Genomic DNA, 16,950 nt, shown 5'->3' on the forward strand with positions numbered 1-16,950 from the left:
GAAATATAAACTATAAAGTCCATGAAATGATAATTCCCAAGCTGCAAATATATAAAATTATTTGTCAGAAAGTTGCTGTCTTTCAGGGACTCCTGACCAGCTCCCAATCTCCTACTATATCTGATTGATGACCAGGCATTCTCTAATTCTCTACTCAGGTGATCTGAAGGATCATGGTGGGGTTGGAGACTAAATCAAATAGTGAAAAATCACTATTAGAAAATCTTTGCTATAATTTCAGAGCCTGGTGAGGATGTTTCTGTATTTTATCCTTTGAAACTATGGCAGTACACGGACAGTTCTGGTTAAGCAATTCCTCTGGCCTCTTTGACTGGAACCTTGTTTATTTCTTCCCATCTGTAATCTGGTTCTCTTTCCTGGCAAAACTGCCTTCACAGCAGGGTCAGCCAAGCTAAACGTCCCTAATTTACCAGCAGAACACTGGCCCTCACTGTTGGGTGAAAGGGCAGAGTACTGAGTTGCAAAATAACATGATTTGTAGCCTTTCAAAGCACTGCTAGCCCATTAGGCAGTCTATGAACATTACAGAATCTCTGTTCCATAATAAACATGGGTGGAAAAATGATAATGTTTGCAGATAATTGTGAGGCAAGCACAGGAGTGAAATTAAAAGGAATCTGTAATTTCTTCAGAAGAACACGAACAAGCTTTTCTTCTGTAAGTCTATTTGCTGGGACCCACAGGGATTCTTCTTCACTTGGGTAACATGCCTGTGTTTAAACTCTTGGAATGAGCTACAGAGGGCTGACTGGGAGGGGAGGTACCATAGAGGACCAGTGGCAACTTCTCAAGGAAAGAGTAGTGGCGGGAGAAATAGAAATAGTTGTTGGGGAGGAAAAGGAGACCTAAATTTCTCCTATCACAAAGCCTGACTCTGGTTCAGCTCTATATTATAAGAGTGAGTAAGAACACTTGGGTGGTGTCTAACAGAGACTCCGAAGCCACCAGAGCAGAAGACAAGAAGCTGAGTTGAATGCTTCTGGGTTAGAGGGGCCACCTCATTTGCATCCTCTTCAGGAAAAGCAGCAATATTCATAGACTCAGGAATATGGCCCTGCCCCACAGGGGTAGGGTAGAGAGCTGGTTTGAAGTACCAACCCCTGAGTTGATGTAAATATTTGTGACTCTAATGATAAGTGTGTTAGTATTAATAATATTTATATCGTATAGTTGACTTTACTTGAATAATGATTCAGTGTCAGGCTTCTAAACACCTAACATGTGCTGTGGTCTGAATGTTTGTGTTTCCTTCAAATGCATGTGCTGTTGAAACCTAACTCCCAAGGTAGGCATATTAAGAGGTAGGGCCTTTGGGAGGGGTGTTGATCATTAAGACCCTACCTTCTTGAGCAGGATTAGTGCCTTTGTAAAAGAAGCCAGAAGGATCTGGTTTGCCCCTCCCACCATGTGAGGATGCACAACAATTCACCACATATAAAGAAAGGGCTCTTACCAGATGCTGAATCTTCTGGCATCTTGACCGTGGACTTTCCAGACCCCAGAACTGTGAGCAATAAATTCTGCTGTTTTGTATCCCAGTTCAGGATGTTTTGTTATAGCATCCTGAATGGACTATGACATGCTACTCACTTAATCCCCCAAATAGCACCTTGAGGTAGAAAATTATCTTAATGTTGAAGATGTGGAAATTAAAATAATAAGAGGTTAGGTGGCTTTCTCAAGTCCTACAGCTAGTAAATGGTGGAGCCAGGATGTAAAAAAACGTGCTAGAAATTCCTGCCAGTAGGAATCCCTCTAGCATTAGGTTTAGATCATTAAAGGTTTAGTGGCAATATTATTTCATGTGACCATTCTACCTAGTTTCCATCAGCCAATCTAAACAAAAAAAGGACTTTTATTGGGTGCAAAGATGGGTGGGCAGTGGTGGTATATGTGTGTGAAAAGGTATTGAAATTTTTGTCAATGAATTTATACTTGAGAGCTACCTTAATTCTGAAGTCACTCAAGCCAAGTTCTCCTAATGTTTTGTGCTACTTTCTTACGCTTTCCTGTGCAGGGACATAATTGCTAGTCATAAATGGCCATTTAATTAAGGTTAACGAAGACTAAATAAAATTAAAGATTTAATTCCTCAGATATATTAGTTACATTTCAAGTGCTCAGTTGCTTCATGTGGCTAGTGACTACCATATGTTAATATAGGAAGAAAAATGATTCCCATCATTCAGAAAGTTTCATTGGTTAGTGCTATTTTGAAAGTCATTTGACTTATAATGATCTGCCCAAAGAAGTCGATGAAACTCATATCCTTTGCCTTGCTCTGTTTCATATATTTTATGCTTGGGAATAGTTTCTGATTCCATTAAGAATTTGATGAAAGCCATCACTCAAAGATTGCATACAATTCTGGCAGAATCATGGCCCCTCTGTGTAATAGTTATCTACTGGTGCATAGAGAATCACTTCAAAACTTAGAGGCTTTAACACATCAATGTTTACACCCCAGCTCAATTCATAATAGCTAAACCCTGGAACCAACCTAGAAGCCCTTCAACAGATGAATGAATAAAGAAAATGTGGTATATATACACCATGGAATATTACTCAGCCTTAAAGAAGAATGCAATTATGGCATTTGCAGGTAAATGAATGGAACTAAAGACTATCATGCTAAGTAAAATAAGTCAATCCTCCAAATCCAAAAGCCCAATGTTTTCTCTGATAAGCAGATGCTGATCCATAGTAGGGCAGGGTGGAGGGTAGGGAAGAATAAAGGAACTTTGGTTTGTGTAGAGGGGAGTGAGAGGAGGGGTGGGGCTGTGGGGATGGGAAGGACAGTAGAAAGAGACAGACATTATGACCCTATATACATGTATGACTACACTACTGGATTGACTCTGCACCATGGACAGCCAGAGGAATGAGACGTTGTGCTCTGTTTGTGTACAATTTGTCAAAATGCATTTACTGCAAAATCAATCAATAAATTAAAAAACTCATAAAATAATTATAACAAAACTATTTATTTGTTTCAGGAAATAAATTAATTATTATATTAAGAATTGTTTTAAAACACCAAAGTTTTACTTTTTTTTTTTTTTAGTTACACATGACAGTAGAATCCATTTTGATATAGTTATACAAGATGGATTATGTCTTATTCTAATTAGGACCCCATTCTTGTGGAGGAACTACACAATGGTGAGATTCAGTGTGATGTATTCATATATGTATGCAGGAAAATTAGGTCACATTCATTCTACTCTCTTTCCTTTTCTCATCCCCCCCCTCTTCCCTTCATTCTCCTTTGTCTAATCTACTGAACTTCTATTCTTTCCTTCCCCCTCTTCCTTACTGTGGATTACATTTCACATATCAGTGCAAACATTCAACCTTTGGTTTTTTGGGATTGGCTTATTTCACTTAGCATGATAGTCTCCAGATCTATTCATTGACTGTCAAATGTCATAAAGACATTCTTCTTAATGACTAACACTCCATATTATATATAAACCCATTTCTTTATCCATTCATGTGTTGAAATACACCTACATTCACTCCATAGCTTAGCTATTGTGAAATGTGCTGCTATACATTGTGTGACTGTGTCACTGTAGTATGCTGATTTTAAATATTTTGGATATAGATGGAGGAATGGGATAACTGGGTCAAATGGTAGTTACATTCCAAGTTTTCTGAGGAATCCCCATACTTACTTTCCAGAGTAGTTGCACCAATTTGCAATCTCACCAACAATCTATGAGTGTACCTTTCCCTACATCCTCCCCAACATTTATTGTTACTTGTTTTCTTGATAATGGCCATTCTGACTGGAGTGAGATGAAATCTCAGTGTAGTTTTGATTTGTATTTTTTCATGTATTTATTGGCCAGTTGTATTTCTTCTTTTGAGAAGTATCTCTTCAGTTCCTTGGCCCAATTATTTATTGGGTTATTTGTTTTCCTGGAAAACACCAATGATTTATTTTCCCAGAGAGTTTTGTGGTTCTGGAGTTTGGGAGTTGCTTAACTTAATGATTCTGGTGTAGAACTCTCCTTAGATTGCACTAGGTTTGCCAGAGTTAGCATGAAAAAGATAAAATGTTCACCTAAACAAAAGATTCAGATAAATAACAAATAATATTTTAGTGTAGTATGTAGGGAACCTACTTTTATAGGGAAAAACATTCCATGTTATCTGAAATTTGGATTTAGCTGGATATTCTCTATTTTATCTTACAATCTTAGGTTGCAGTTAAGGAACAAGCTGAGGACTTCAACTGGGGATCACAGATCCATTCTGGAGGCAGCTCATTTTCATGTCTCACAATTTGTCCTGCTTCTTCATAGGAAGATTAATTCTCTGCCACATGGAACTTTCTGTTGGTCTGCTTGGGTGTTCTCTTGACAGGTCAGTTGGCTTCCTGCAGAGTGAATGATTTAAGGAAACACAATATCATTTATGACTTGTCTTGGAATTCACATTCCATCATTTCTAAAATATTGGGTTGGTGGCCAAGATCAATCCTATTCATAGTGGGAGGGGATTACATAAGGGGCCAGATTCATCTTAGGGGCCATCTCTAGAAAATATACACTGATTCTGTAGAGTACAATCTTCATGAGGGTATAGTTTTTTTATTTTTTCTTCACTTTTATGGTCCCAGTGGCTATAATAATGCCTTATAAAATTTTATATACCCAATAAATATTTTTTTAGTTGTCTATGGATTTTTATTTAATCAATTAATTTATATATGGTGCCGAGAATCAAATCCTTTGCCTCACACATGAGAGGTGAATGCTCTACCACTGAGCTACAAACCCAGTGACCCAATATATGTTTGCTAAACGAAAGAATAAAGGGACCCTTAGTTCCATACTTTAACCCCAAAGACTCCTTTGATCTTGGGGTTTTATAGGATCAAAAGATGTTTGGCCAAATAGTTTAGGGATGAAGAGACTAGAATATAAGTAAGAAGAATTTGCAAGGATGTTATATAGGAATATATTAATAATGTTGTTAATAAATGATTATTATGGTGGTGTTAAATGAATATAGGGTTCTGTATTAGAAACTTCTTTTATGTACCTAATTTCATATGTGTAGACTTTCACTTAGTATTATGGAAAAGGATAAAGGATTAAAATGCAGATACTATGAAGAATATTGACACACACACATACATATGTGCAATATGTGCGTATACACACACACATACATACACACACAGAGATTGAGAGAGAGAGAGAGAGAGAGAGAGAGAGAGAGAGAGAGAAGAGAGAAAGAGATTATTGAGGTCTAGGTTAAAAATGGAAAGGAAACCATGAGATTTAATAGAATGTCAGAAAGGTCTTTTGAAGGAAAGTATTTGGCATAGTCTTGATGCATAAATTACAACCTGGGAGACAATAGACAGGTTAAAGCTCATCATAAGAGTGTATTTTAGAAAGAGAAGAGTGTGGGTAGTAAATCAAAGCTGACAAAGATATGAAGGGAAAGGATTGTGTGTGGGAAAATAAGAGTAGCCCTCTTTTTACTGATAGTGAGACTCTGTCAAGTTCTGTCACTTTTTGATGTCTGCTGCTGTTTAAACTTCCCAAGACAGAGAGCTGACCTGTGCAAAGTCATATGGCTGTCAACAGTCACGTCACAGTTTATCCCTGAAGAGATCTCATGGGACTCACTTTTACTAGTGAAAGCCAGCAGGGAGATATTCTGGAGAGTGCGGAATACATCACCATTTCAAGATTCCCTTCTCAGGTACCATGTCTTCCCTCAGGATGCTCCAAGTTTTTGAAGTCATGGAATCAAGACAGGAGTCAGTTTTAGAAAAAGCCTAGCGGTTTATTTCTGGATGGTTTACAAAGGGATGCTTGTCTCTTTACACCTTCTCAGGAGGGTCTGCAAAGCAGCTTCAGCTGCTCTCTGGACACTGATACAGTGGTCTTGCCGAAGTTCTTGGAGACCTGAAATGGAAAGAAGAGCAAGCTTAATTAAGAGGAGACAGTCAGAGCCCAGCAGGAAAAGCAACTCAAAGCAAGGTCCACTTTACACAGCACTGGAAGGTTCCCAGAGGGTCAGGCCCGTGAGCAACTGTTTCTCACACTCATGTTTTACTCCAAAAGGCAGAATTTGGGGCTACAAGTTGAGGAACTATTTTAACATTGAAATAGGGGAGAGGGTGTAGTTCGGTGGTAGATGTATGCTTAGCATGAGCAAGGCCCTGGGTTCAAGGCCAAGCACACAAACCAACAACCCTGACCTTTTGATCGGTAGGGGTAGACACAACCTCCAGCTGTCACAGTCTGCTGGGAATGTTGTCTGCAAAGGGGTGGAGCTGGAGATTATTTTACGCACCATGGAAATTCCAGTGTTTCAGGAACCTCAGAGACAATGATTGGGCACTACAACTTTCTTTTTCTAAGTTTACATGGAACTTGGAGAAATAAAAGTTTCTCTTTCCCTCAGAATGTGAACAAAATGCTAAGTGGAAACTAGAATGGTACTCACGTGTGATCAATTGTTCTCTCTCTAATAACGCCACGTATTGGTTGGTCAAGTTGAGAACAATGGCATCTAGAGACAACAGGAGAAAGAGTTACTGGTTTCATCAAAAGGGAGGAGTAGATCATGTCAGACTCCACACCCGGCCAGAAGGTAAATGGTCTAGTTAATGAATGAGCAAATTAAATAACTTTCCGTGAGTCCCTTAGGACGATGTGAGTGGAATCTCTATTGAGTTTTGAGAACTATGTCTGCAAGTGGTCACTCATCCAGAGAGTATTGGGAAAGTATTGGCCCTGGGTGGGGAGTGAGGGCAGGTAACGGATTTCAAACTTGTTTAAGATATGGTTCCTGTATTCAAGAACTTGTAAGGTATAAGGTGGCTAAGCCAGTGGGCCTGTCCCCTGTAGGCTGGTTAGTCAGAACAGGCTTCGAGATAAAACTTGGGAATTTTTATAATAGAAAGATCTTCCAGGATTCAGTTATTTCCCTCTCTATAGAGTTGACCAAGAGGTGATTCACAGATGTGTACTGGTGCCCATTATCAATGTCAGCATGTTTTCCTCTTATATCATGCTTTCTGCCCCAACCTCTCAGTTTGCATTGCGTTTAGAATCTGGAGTATGGTTCATGTTAAGGAATGAAGTGAAAGAAAGTATTTAGGCAGAGGTGGCAGGCTTGGAACAAAGACTTGGGAAAAGCAAGAGCAACTGCTTAGAAGGAAAGGAACATGGAGGGCTCAGGAGGGAGAAGAGTCAGATGGGAGGAGAGCTCAGGATTGGCAAACCAGAAGAGGTGACAGGTTTTCATTTGCAAGAGAAAGCAAATTCCTTTGAAGGAAGTTGTTGCAAGACATAAAATGACTTTTACTCTCAGCCTTGCTAAAAATTGTCATACCGGTAACAACAGTGTTTATGCTGGGGTAGCTTAATACTTAATCCACGAGAAAACTTGATAGGGAGAATAGACACATCTGAGAGGGCAACGCGGATGTGAGCTCACCTGTGAGCTTGAGGGCTGCACTTCTGATCATCTCCCAGTTGCTGTTGAAGAAGGTGAATGAGTGTGTGTGAAGGATCCACAGAATTTCTTGGTTTTTCTTTGCCTAGATGAGATGCGTATTACAAAAAGGGCAACTGGAAAAGGACAATTTATTACATCCTGCGTCTTGCAGGCCCTCAGAAGGGAACCCTAAAGGCCAGTGGACATGCCCACCGCTAGTCATTGATTTGTTAATGGGTTGAAGATTGTTTTGTGGGTACTTTGATCTCAATTTTATCAGAAGGCACTGGGGATGAAGGAACCAATCCACGGACGTGAGTCTCGTGAACCTAGAACAGATCCTACTCAGGGCTTGAGCTGGGGGGAATGTTGGGGGGATATCAAGAAACACTGGGATCCTTTCAGAACAGTGGTGGCGCTGGCCAGAGATTGCTTGCCCTTGTTTTAGGTTCCCCCTCTGGGACTTGTCTAGACTCTTGTTCTGCCGTTTTCAAGGAAGCATTTACTGCACACTCACCAGTTTCACACAGAACTGTCTATAGAAATCCCTGGCCCTCAGTAGATCCTGATCAAGGAGATGGTCTAATACCCCATAGAGCTCCTGAAGGCCCAGGAAGGGGATGCAGATGACCAAGACATCACGGCAAGCCTGGAAAAGAGTGTTCCGTGTCACAGTCCGTAAGGCCAGAGCCCTCTTCTTACCGGGAAGAAGTGCTGACTAGTGTTTGGAAAGGAACAGTGCAGGCCAGTGTGGTTTGGAGGGCGTACAGTCTCCCTGGTATTTTCCCAGTTTCAAGGACGGAGGAGGAAACTTGGGAACGTGTGGTAAGAATGTACCCAGAATTGGAGAAGCAGTTTTCAGGTTCACCTTTGTCGGGGTAGGGTGACTTCAGATATGGCTTCTAGTCCCGCGAGACCAGGCTTACCGGTGCTTCTCAGCCCTGGGGAGAGGAGGAGGTCTGGGTGTCTGTGGAGGGACACTTACAGCTCCAATCTTGGGATTGGGGTCCCAGAGGTGGAGAAGGAATGAAATCATGCTCTTTTTTATTTCTTCAGCAAAAAAAATCTTCCACCTTCTTCCTGTTAGGGATGCCAGATCCTCAAATAACAAGACGGCAGTCAGTCTCACGTCATCTTGCTCCTGTGGTAACAAATGTTACCTTCTCACAGGCCAGTCCCTCCTGGACCTCTTTGGTAACCTCCCCGACAGGAGTGCTGTCTGCAGAGGTCCCAGAGGATTCCTGCTTGTGCAGTTTACATCAGTTAGCTCAAGTACATAACATTATCCTAGGGATATGGGAACTCGAATCTAAATTTTCCCAGGTCCAGAACTCCCCTCCAAGGTGCCAAATACTCAGTAATTTGGGCCTTGGGTCTCAGTTAAACAAACAAGTGCCTGGACCTACTCTTTGAGTTTGTGAAGTTATGAACTTTGACTGCTTTGTTGTCCAGGAGGGTAGGAAATGATTTAAAAAAAAAAAAAAAGGGTAAGATTATGGAGCAGGGCAGCCTCCTATTATTTCATATGTTACAGCAATGAAAGAAAATAAAGTGAGATGAGTTTTCTGGACAACCCCCACCCTGCCCCCAGGCCTAGAAACCTGAGGGATAAAAGGCAAAAGTAGGCCTGAGTAGCATAAAATTATTTATCTAAATAATATCTGAACAATAAACATGAAAAGGAAGATGATGTAGATCATCCAGAAAAATAAAAATGACTCATTAGGGAAAGATCAGAATAACTAAACAAGCACACCTGTGCAATGGACATGAAAATAGAAACATTTTAAAATATATTAGGAATAAGGCCAAAGAGTATTTTTAAAACATCTCTTTGTAGAAAAATGGAGAAAATCAAAACAAAGTACCAAAAGGTAAAGAGGCATTTATTTAAAAAAAGGAAAAAAAAAAACCCCAAAAACAAAACCCCCAAAACCAACTTTGGAATTTTGTAACATCGATAAAGATAGGATGATGAGAAAGCAGAAGAAAGAATTGGCAAAAACATTTTAGGGTGTCAGGAGAGATAGTAGGAACTATCTGTCAAATTCAACGTGTTTGCTTTTCTGTTAAAAAAAAAAAATGGATTCACAGAGAGTAAAGTGATGACTCAGGATGACATGTGGGAAATGATAGCAGGAAGGGACCAAAGCATGGGGAGGCAGCCACGAGTTTGGTTCTACCATTGCACTGAAGCATCATCATGTTTTGAGAATTACCAGGAAGTATTTATATACTTAGAAAGAGAGACCGCACTAAGGGATTACAGAGTTGTAGGCTTAATCTGTAGAAAAGTACAGCTCTAAATATACTGAAAGAACACTACTGGAGAATAAATTGTATGTCATAACTGAGACCTAAGTTTTGTCAAACTTTACTTTTATGCAAATGTGATGGTATTGATGGCTATTAGGAATGAGGAAGATCCAATCTAACAATCAGCTAAAATTTAGATTTTTTTTTTCTCCTGCAGTAGCACTGAGAAACTTTATAGGGACCACAAGATGTTAGGTAGACTTGGGATTTACTGTAGGCCCAGATTCAAGAAAAGTATTATTAGTTCAACAGCAACCCCAGGAAACCCAACATGTGGGACCCCCAAGGGGTAACTTCAGTCCTTTGTTAAAGGTTGCATTCAGTAATTTGTGGAATGAAAAAAAGAATGATAGCTATTTTTAGAGAAGACACTAAACTGCATGGGAGCCCAGTAAGCACTTTTGAGGACAATTTGCCAATTGAACGTGATATTGGTAAATTATAGAAACTGGCTGGGAACAACAACAACAAAAAAACAGAAAGCTCCTTTCGAAGATTAGGTTTAGATTAGCATATAAATCCGGGAAATTGCAAAAAAAAACCCAAAACTTGAGAGTGATTGACTGTGGGCATATATGGAATATTAGAATCTACAGATGCATGGTTAATAAATTGCCAGAGAGGAAGAAAGAGAAAGATTTTTAAAAACTGAAGCAAATAAATAGGAAAAGGTTGGACTTGAGAGGTAATTTTTCTTCAAATGGTATTCAATACTTCTCAGGCCTCATTTGGAGATCTGACTCAGACACAGGCTTATAAAATATTTAATGAGCAGAAAAATTAGGTTTATGATAAATAATGAAGGAAACGAAGACTTTTCAACCTGGAGACTGGAAGGTAAATAAGTAATTTAATAAAGTCTTAATGTTAATGAAAATGCACTGCAGGAGGCAACCAGCAGCTTGCCGTCAGACAACAGAGCAAGGTGAAGCAGGTATAGATCACAAAATAATTGATCTAATTTGTTATGAATATGTATGCTTTTTCCATTGATGGTGTGAATAAACCAAAAATAAATAATAAACTGTAGTTTTCCGGAAGGTGTAAAAAATGGACCTTCCCTGTGTGGGATTGCTGATTCATCCTTTTGGAAGTTAAGGCTGTGAACTACATTGGGAGTTGGCAAACTTTCTCTCAAAGGGCCAAACGAGTAATCATTTGTGGGCCATGTGCTCTTTGTAATAACAGCTAATCAACTCTGCTGGTGGAGGGTGAAGGCAGCCACAGACAACATGGAATCAGTGTGGCTGTGTTCCCGTAAAACTTCATTGACAAAAGCAGGCTGTGGCCTGGGTTTGGTCTGTGGGCTGTCGCTCACTGACTCCTGAATAAAATGAGACTTTGCATTTTGGAAGTGGAAAAGACAGTGTCAGAGCAACATCATCTTTATTCAAGGCCTAGTTTTGCACGGGGTTCCCCACAAAGCCAACCTTGAAGTGAGCATTTAGGCTCAAGTAATTTCTTTGGGAGGTGAGGACTGGAAGCAAGCCTGGGGAGTGGGGATGGAATAGGGAAGGAAGGAGAGCAAAGAAAGGGAGTCTTAGTGAGCGCATAAATTACAGGAGCAAGTGGGGCTCCAGCTGGTCCTTCCTTTTAAAGAAGCTGGGAATCTAGTTTGCTGGTTCCCCGTTATGTGAGGGTCCTCTCCAGGGCTTTCTTTCCCCAACAATTCTAGCTCACCCTGCTTACATCAGTCATGATTCCCAGGCCAGGGAGCACCCTCAGGTGGACAGAGACTAAGCAAGTCATCGTCCTATATGAGAATTGTTGGTGGGTGACCTCTGGGCTGACCAAGGAATATTGGTAGGACACTGCCGTCTTCTACAAGCGGTATGTGAATGCTTTTCCTGCTTACTCACTCCTGGGGAAGGAAGATTCCTGAGCAAGCTCACTTACATCTTCAAAGAAGGTTCTCGTTTGCAGCACTATTTCCTTGAAATAGAAGCTCACGTCTCTGTCTGTAAGCAGCTCCAGGACCTTTTTGAGAGCCTTCAAGCTTTCGCAGACGACTTCAGTGCGAGCCAGGTGATACAGGCCTCTGATGATAGATTCTAACATTATCTGCTTATGCTTCTTCACCTGTTTTGAAATAAAGTCTCTTAATCTCAAAAACTCCTCTGTGTGTATCTGGAAGACGGTAGGAGTTCCCAGGCAAGGAGACTGAAATTCTGTTAGGGTCCCACGAACTTGAACCCAAGAGCCACTACACTTCAGGGAATATATTGGGATTCTTGATTAATTTCTAAGCAACTAGCAGGTGTGGGTTAGTAAATAGTTATTTAAAAACAATACTTAAGTGATGTATTCCCGCCCCCCCCCTGAACACCTCTTACCTTATAAGGAGCCCCACATGCTGTGTTACCGAGCCCTCGGATGGCCATTTGCCTCAGGGTGGCATTGGAATCCCAGGCACTCTGATCCATCAGTATCAGCACGTCGCGTAGATTCCCCAGCTTCCAAAGGCTTGGCTCCTTCATGAGCTGAAATCAGCACACTCCTCCCCTTTAGTTAGGGTCTGACCTCCCTTTCCAGAGGTGCCAGATGCAGCCTAACCACAAAGACAGAGCCTCACTGCTGTGTAGCAGAGAAGAAAGCTTTTGGGTGAGCTAGCCGGTTCTGTAGAGGATAAGCTCCAGCTATGGCAGCCCACAGGCCAAGGTTATGTGGTCATGAGAACCAGGATACCCGAGTGAGAGGATCTTCCCAGTCTCGGTGGGAAAACGGGGCAGGGAACACAGGGATTACCGGTGGTGTTTTTTCTTTGGAGCGTTGGGAACGGTCTTCCCGCCAGAGTTGGAAGAGTCAGTGATGTTATGATTGTTGGTGACTTTTTTTGTTTTCTCCCTCCCAGGTTTAGTTCCCTCCCTTCTTTGCCCTGGAAGGTTTGTTTCGGCAGACAGAGGGCAGGGTGTGTTTGAGGGAGCCTTCTTCCTCTTTTGCTCCCTGCTTCGGTGTCTCTGGCAGGAGCTGTTTCCTCTGCTACTGAAGTTCCCCTTGAAGGTCCCCATTCTATGGTTTCAGCTCTTACTGAGCACTAGACCCTGAAAGGAGTACCCCAAGGTGACCCCTGAGCATGCTTTGATGGGTGCTCTCTCTTGCCTCAGAGAAGAAAGCTGTGCCGGTTATCCGGTAGTTCTCTGAGGAGGAGGTGAGGGATGGGAAGAGTTGCTCCATGATGTCCAGGATGACTCCACGCTGCCACACCAGCATGCTCCTGGAAAATGCAAGTTTTACAAGAATCTTTTTTATTTTTCTCTAAGCTACGGAGGAAATCTTAGCCTACGTGTTCCTCAGGCAAATTATCTAAAAAAGAATGCTTGATGAAAGATCACCAAGCCTTAAATTTTAAAATAGCCCATTCAACTATCCAGTTTAAATGTCATTTGTCTGAAGTCATCCACTTGAATCTTCTCCCCTTTTCTTGAGGGGAGTGGGGAGTTTGGGGCTGATCCTACCATCTCTTTGCTCTTTCTTTCCTGTGTTCTTCTTTGATCATACATCCTATGTGAGCCAGTTGTTCTCAGTGAAGTTGCCTGTATTGCACCTCTATTCTTTTCTTTTGGTTTTCTCTTTTGCATCTGGTTCTAGACAATGTACATTACCTGGCCAGTGCACAGACGCCTATGTGATGGCTATCAAGACTGCAAAGGAGGGTCCACAAATTGTCCCCCTCGTCAGATTCTTTTGCAAGGCCTTCTTTCATGGCTTGTGCTTGTAAACATTTCAGAGTTGTAGTTGAGAGCCTAAAGGAGACAGTAGGCATCACAAAAGTAAGTCAGTCCCAAACAGGAAATTGTGAAATCCCAAAGCCACTCTTCCCGATCCACATAATGCTCGGACAACCCTGGATTTATGGATGTTGTGCAACAGAAAAACAGGCAGCTCTGCTCTCATACTTTATTCTTGGGATCAAAGGAGACGTCCAGATGATATGGGCTAGTAAATATTGCCACCAAATCTTGTCAACCTTCTACAAGAAAAAATGAAAACAAAAAATCCTGAGAATGGAAGGTGAAAAATACCCTATTTCACGGATTCTAAAGTAGCCTCTGTGAGATCAGGATGCATCTTGCACAGGATGGATGGTATGGTACACAGTTACTGTTGCCTAGACAGTGGTTGTGACGTGGTAACTATGGTTTTTGCATTCACATGTATGTGGTTGGATTCAGGTGTAGCTCTTCATATTGTTTTCATTTTAGTCAAGTTGCATGTGTTATTGTAACTGCACGTATTGAGTCTACATGCCTTTTAAAACACCTTTACAAAAGTTGCACTATGATTTGACATTGGAATGAAAACTTATGCAAAAGGTAAAGGAAACAGTGATGTTATATAGGTTGAAAATCTCATGCCTAGTAATCCTTGATGAACTCATTTTTTAGTTTATGAATTATATTTTGATATTCATGATATATGTGACCCAAGTGGTCAAATTATCATTTAGATAAAAGTTGATTTACCAAACAATTGTTTTTGGTTTTTGGGTTTTTTTGTTTGTTTGCATTTTTCTTCTTTTTAGTTATACATGACAGTAGAGTATCTTTTGACATATTTATCAAACACGGAGCACATCTTATTCTAGTTAGGATCCCAGTCTTGTGGTTGTACATAACATGGAGATTCACTGTGGTATATTTATATATATGAACATCGGAAAGTTAAGATTCATTCCACTCTCTTTTCTTTGCATGTCCCCTCTGCCTTCCTTTGTTCCCCTTTGTCTAATCTACTGAACTTCCATTCGAAGAGCTCTTTTGATAAGTGTAAAACAAAAATTTAAAAACATAAGTGGCAGATGCATGGCCGGGCTGTTGGCACCACGGTCCCCTGTGGTGCTCCCCAGACCTTCCCGCAACAGAAATCCCCCAAAGCAGAAAACAGACCTATCTGGAAGAGATGCATTTAGAAGACGCCATCCGATTCTGTCCAAAGGAAGAAAGAGAACGTGAACAAACATCTTTCAGAGATCAAAAGACCAGAAAGGGGGATTTTGTACCTCCTTCTGCAAGCTCTTTAAAAAGAAGTCCAGTGGATCAGAATATAAGGAAAAACTAATAATAAGAATCCCTTGGGGGGATCCTTTATCCACCAAACAAGATTTCTTCAGAAACCGACTTGCCCTTGCAAATGACCTTGACCAAGGAAGCATTTATATGTGACACATTTAAAGTTGTATTGTCAAGTGGTAAGATGAGGACAAAGAAAGCTTGTGTCTATCTGTGTACATATCAATGTATAAATCCCTGAGGAAAGCTAAACTAATATAAATATTTACATGTGGAACTAAGTCAGCATACATGACATTGAAGAGATGAAGATTAGTGTACAGTTAAGACCTGTCTTTTTGAATCACAACACTTGGGAAAAGGGAAATGAAGACTTTTTTTTAAATCTCATTATAGAAAAACACAATACATTTGGAGGAAAATAAGTGTATATAAGAAGAAAAAAATGTATGTAAGAAAGCATTGACTTATGGCTTAGTTGATATCTTTTTCTCCTTTCTCAACGGTACACAAAATAATGTTGTTTTTTTTTTTCAGTTGCTGAAGTCTAGATTTGATGAAACATGGCATTTATTTGTTTATTTGGTCTTAATATCACAGAATTCCAGCTTTCCTGGAAAGATCTTGATAAAGGAAACCAAACGAGCAGAGTGGGCCCTTTAGGAAAGAAGGCATAGCCATTATTCCCCATGTGCCCGTTTTGGGCAGCCACGGTGGGTACTGGGTCGGGGAAAAGGAACTGCAGGGCCTGCCATCAGAGTCTCAGGACAGTAGGACCTCATTTCTTAAAAATATTGGATGCCCTGCCGACAGGTGCAGAGCCTGGCTTTCACAGCCCCTCTTGAGGACTCTGCCCGTGGAAGACAGCCCTGAAACATTCTCCCTGCCAGGCCATTTACCTGCAGGGGTCTGGCATCTGCTGCCGTTCCCCAGGCTGCATCACGCGCCTCCTGTGGCTCATGAAAGAAGTGGGCATCTTCTGGCCGAGCGTGCAGCTGACCAGTTTCAGGAGGAGAGTGAACAGCTCTGGGTACAAGCCGGTGACGGGGGTTCCCACTGAGATCACTTCATATATAGCACAGGCCACCTGAGGGGACAAAGCAGGTCAGTCAGATGGCATTCTCTTCTGCAAGACCATCTTTTCTCTGGGGGCTGATCTTCAAGTTTGTTTTCTCCCCCAACGATTGTTTTCCAAGTTGACAATGCTCAGGATAAAACAGAGGAAAGGGGGCCTTATTTATCTGTAAATGTTTCTCTCTTGGGACTGCTTTGAGAACATCATGTCTATCATCATTGGAGTTTTTTCAAAAACCAAAAGGTGCTTTGGTTTTCTTGAGGACTAATTTGGAAATCTAGATGCATAGATTTGCTCTGGGGCAGGTGAGAACTGTGCTTCCCCAAATGATCAGCCACAGACAAAATGACTGCCGTATTTGTCTCATACGAACGAGGGAAGAGTTAAAGTTAGCACATGAGAAGTACGACTAAAGCCACAGAACCAAGTTCCTGGTGGGAACAGATCATGGAGTAGGGTACGGTCCCAGGCAGGTGATGCAATGTTGGACTCACAGAGATCACTTCTTTCCCAGCGACGTCGTCTTCTAATCCCATCTCCAGTTTCTCTATTAAGACTCGAATGACTTTGCCAGTGGAGGCTGGGTTTTCAGCTAAGGCCTTCCACAATGTCTTTGTGTCCCTAGGGTGTGAAGGTAGGAGGTTGAAAGATAAGATGCAACTCCTTGGACTGTGAGCTTTTCCATCTGACTCACTCTCCAACCACATTATTCTTAATTACAATTTCAAGGACAGATTAAGAAGCTGCACGTCAAGGGATACTAAAGACATTTTATTTAACAATCTATCATTCTGGCCTTGGATTACCAAGGATTGTTAATGTCCATTAAGATGGTAACCTCTCACATAGGTGCATCCTAGGCAACAAGAAAGGAGAGAATACTCACCTTTTAATATCACTTATTTCTATGATGTATTTTGAAATTATAATTCTTTCCACATTTTTATTGGTGCATTATAGTTGTACATAATGATGGGATTTATTATTACATATCCATACATGCACACATGATAACAATATAATTTGGCCAATGTCACTCCTCAGCACTCATTCCTCTTT

At 41.0% G+C, this 16,950-nt stretch overlaps 1 protein-coding gene and 1 long non-coding RNA gene across 2 annotated transcripts in view; one reads left to right on the top strand and one right to left on the bottom strand.

Annotated features, from left to right (window-relative positions):
- The first annotated feature begins 257 nt into the window (after positions 1 to 257).
- On the top strand, positions 258 to 4,706 carry LOC144365610 (uncharacterized). The gene is made up of 2 exons (XR_013424269.1): positions 258 to 678; positions 4,230 to 4,706. It is a non-coding gene; the product is annotated as an uncharacterized LOC144365610 (long non-coding RNA).
- Positions 4,707 to 5,830: 1,124 nt separating this feature from the next.
- Mroh2b (maestro heat like repeat family member 2B) overlaps positions 5,831 to 16,950 on the bottom strand; it is a 71,771-nt gene continuing 60,651 nt past the window's right edge. The window contains exons 32-42 of the mRNA XM_005325667.4: positions 16,386 to 16,512; positions 15,716 to 15,903; positions 13,410 to 13,550; positions 12,907 to 13,021; positions 12,141 to 12,287; positions 11,704 to 11,886; positions 8,477 to 8,632; positions 8,009 to 8,140; positions 7,492 to 7,594; positions 6,496 to 6,561; positions 5,831 to 5,951 (exon numbers count right to left, since the gene is read on the bottom strand). Of these exons, the coding sequence (XP_005325724.2) occupies positions 5,845 to 5,951; positions 6,496 to 6,561; positions 7,492 to 7,594; positions 8,009 to 8,140; positions 8,477 to 8,632; positions 11,704 to 11,886; positions 12,141 to 12,287; positions 12,907 to 13,021; positions 13,410 to 13,550; positions 15,716 to 15,903; positions 16,386 to 16,512 (1,465 nt within the window). The 3' untranslated portion in view covers positions 5,831 to 5,844. The remainder of the gene's footprint in view (positions 5,952 to 6,495; positions 6,562 to 7,491; positions 7,595 to 8,008; positions 8,141 to 8,476; positions 8,633 to 11,703; positions 11,887 to 12,140; positions 12,288 to 12,906; positions 13,022 to 13,409; positions 13,551 to 15,715; positions 15,904 to 16,385; positions 16,513 to 16,950) is intronic.

The sequence above is a fragment of the Ictidomys tridecemlineatus genome, chromosome 1 (genome assembly GCF_052094955.1).
Source record: "Ictidomys tridecemlineatus isolate mIctTri1 chromosome 1, mIctTri1.hap1, whole genome shotgun sequence".
NCBI lineage: Eukaryota > Metazoa > Chordata > Mammalia > Rodentia > Sciuridae > Ictidomys > Ictidomys tridecemlineatus.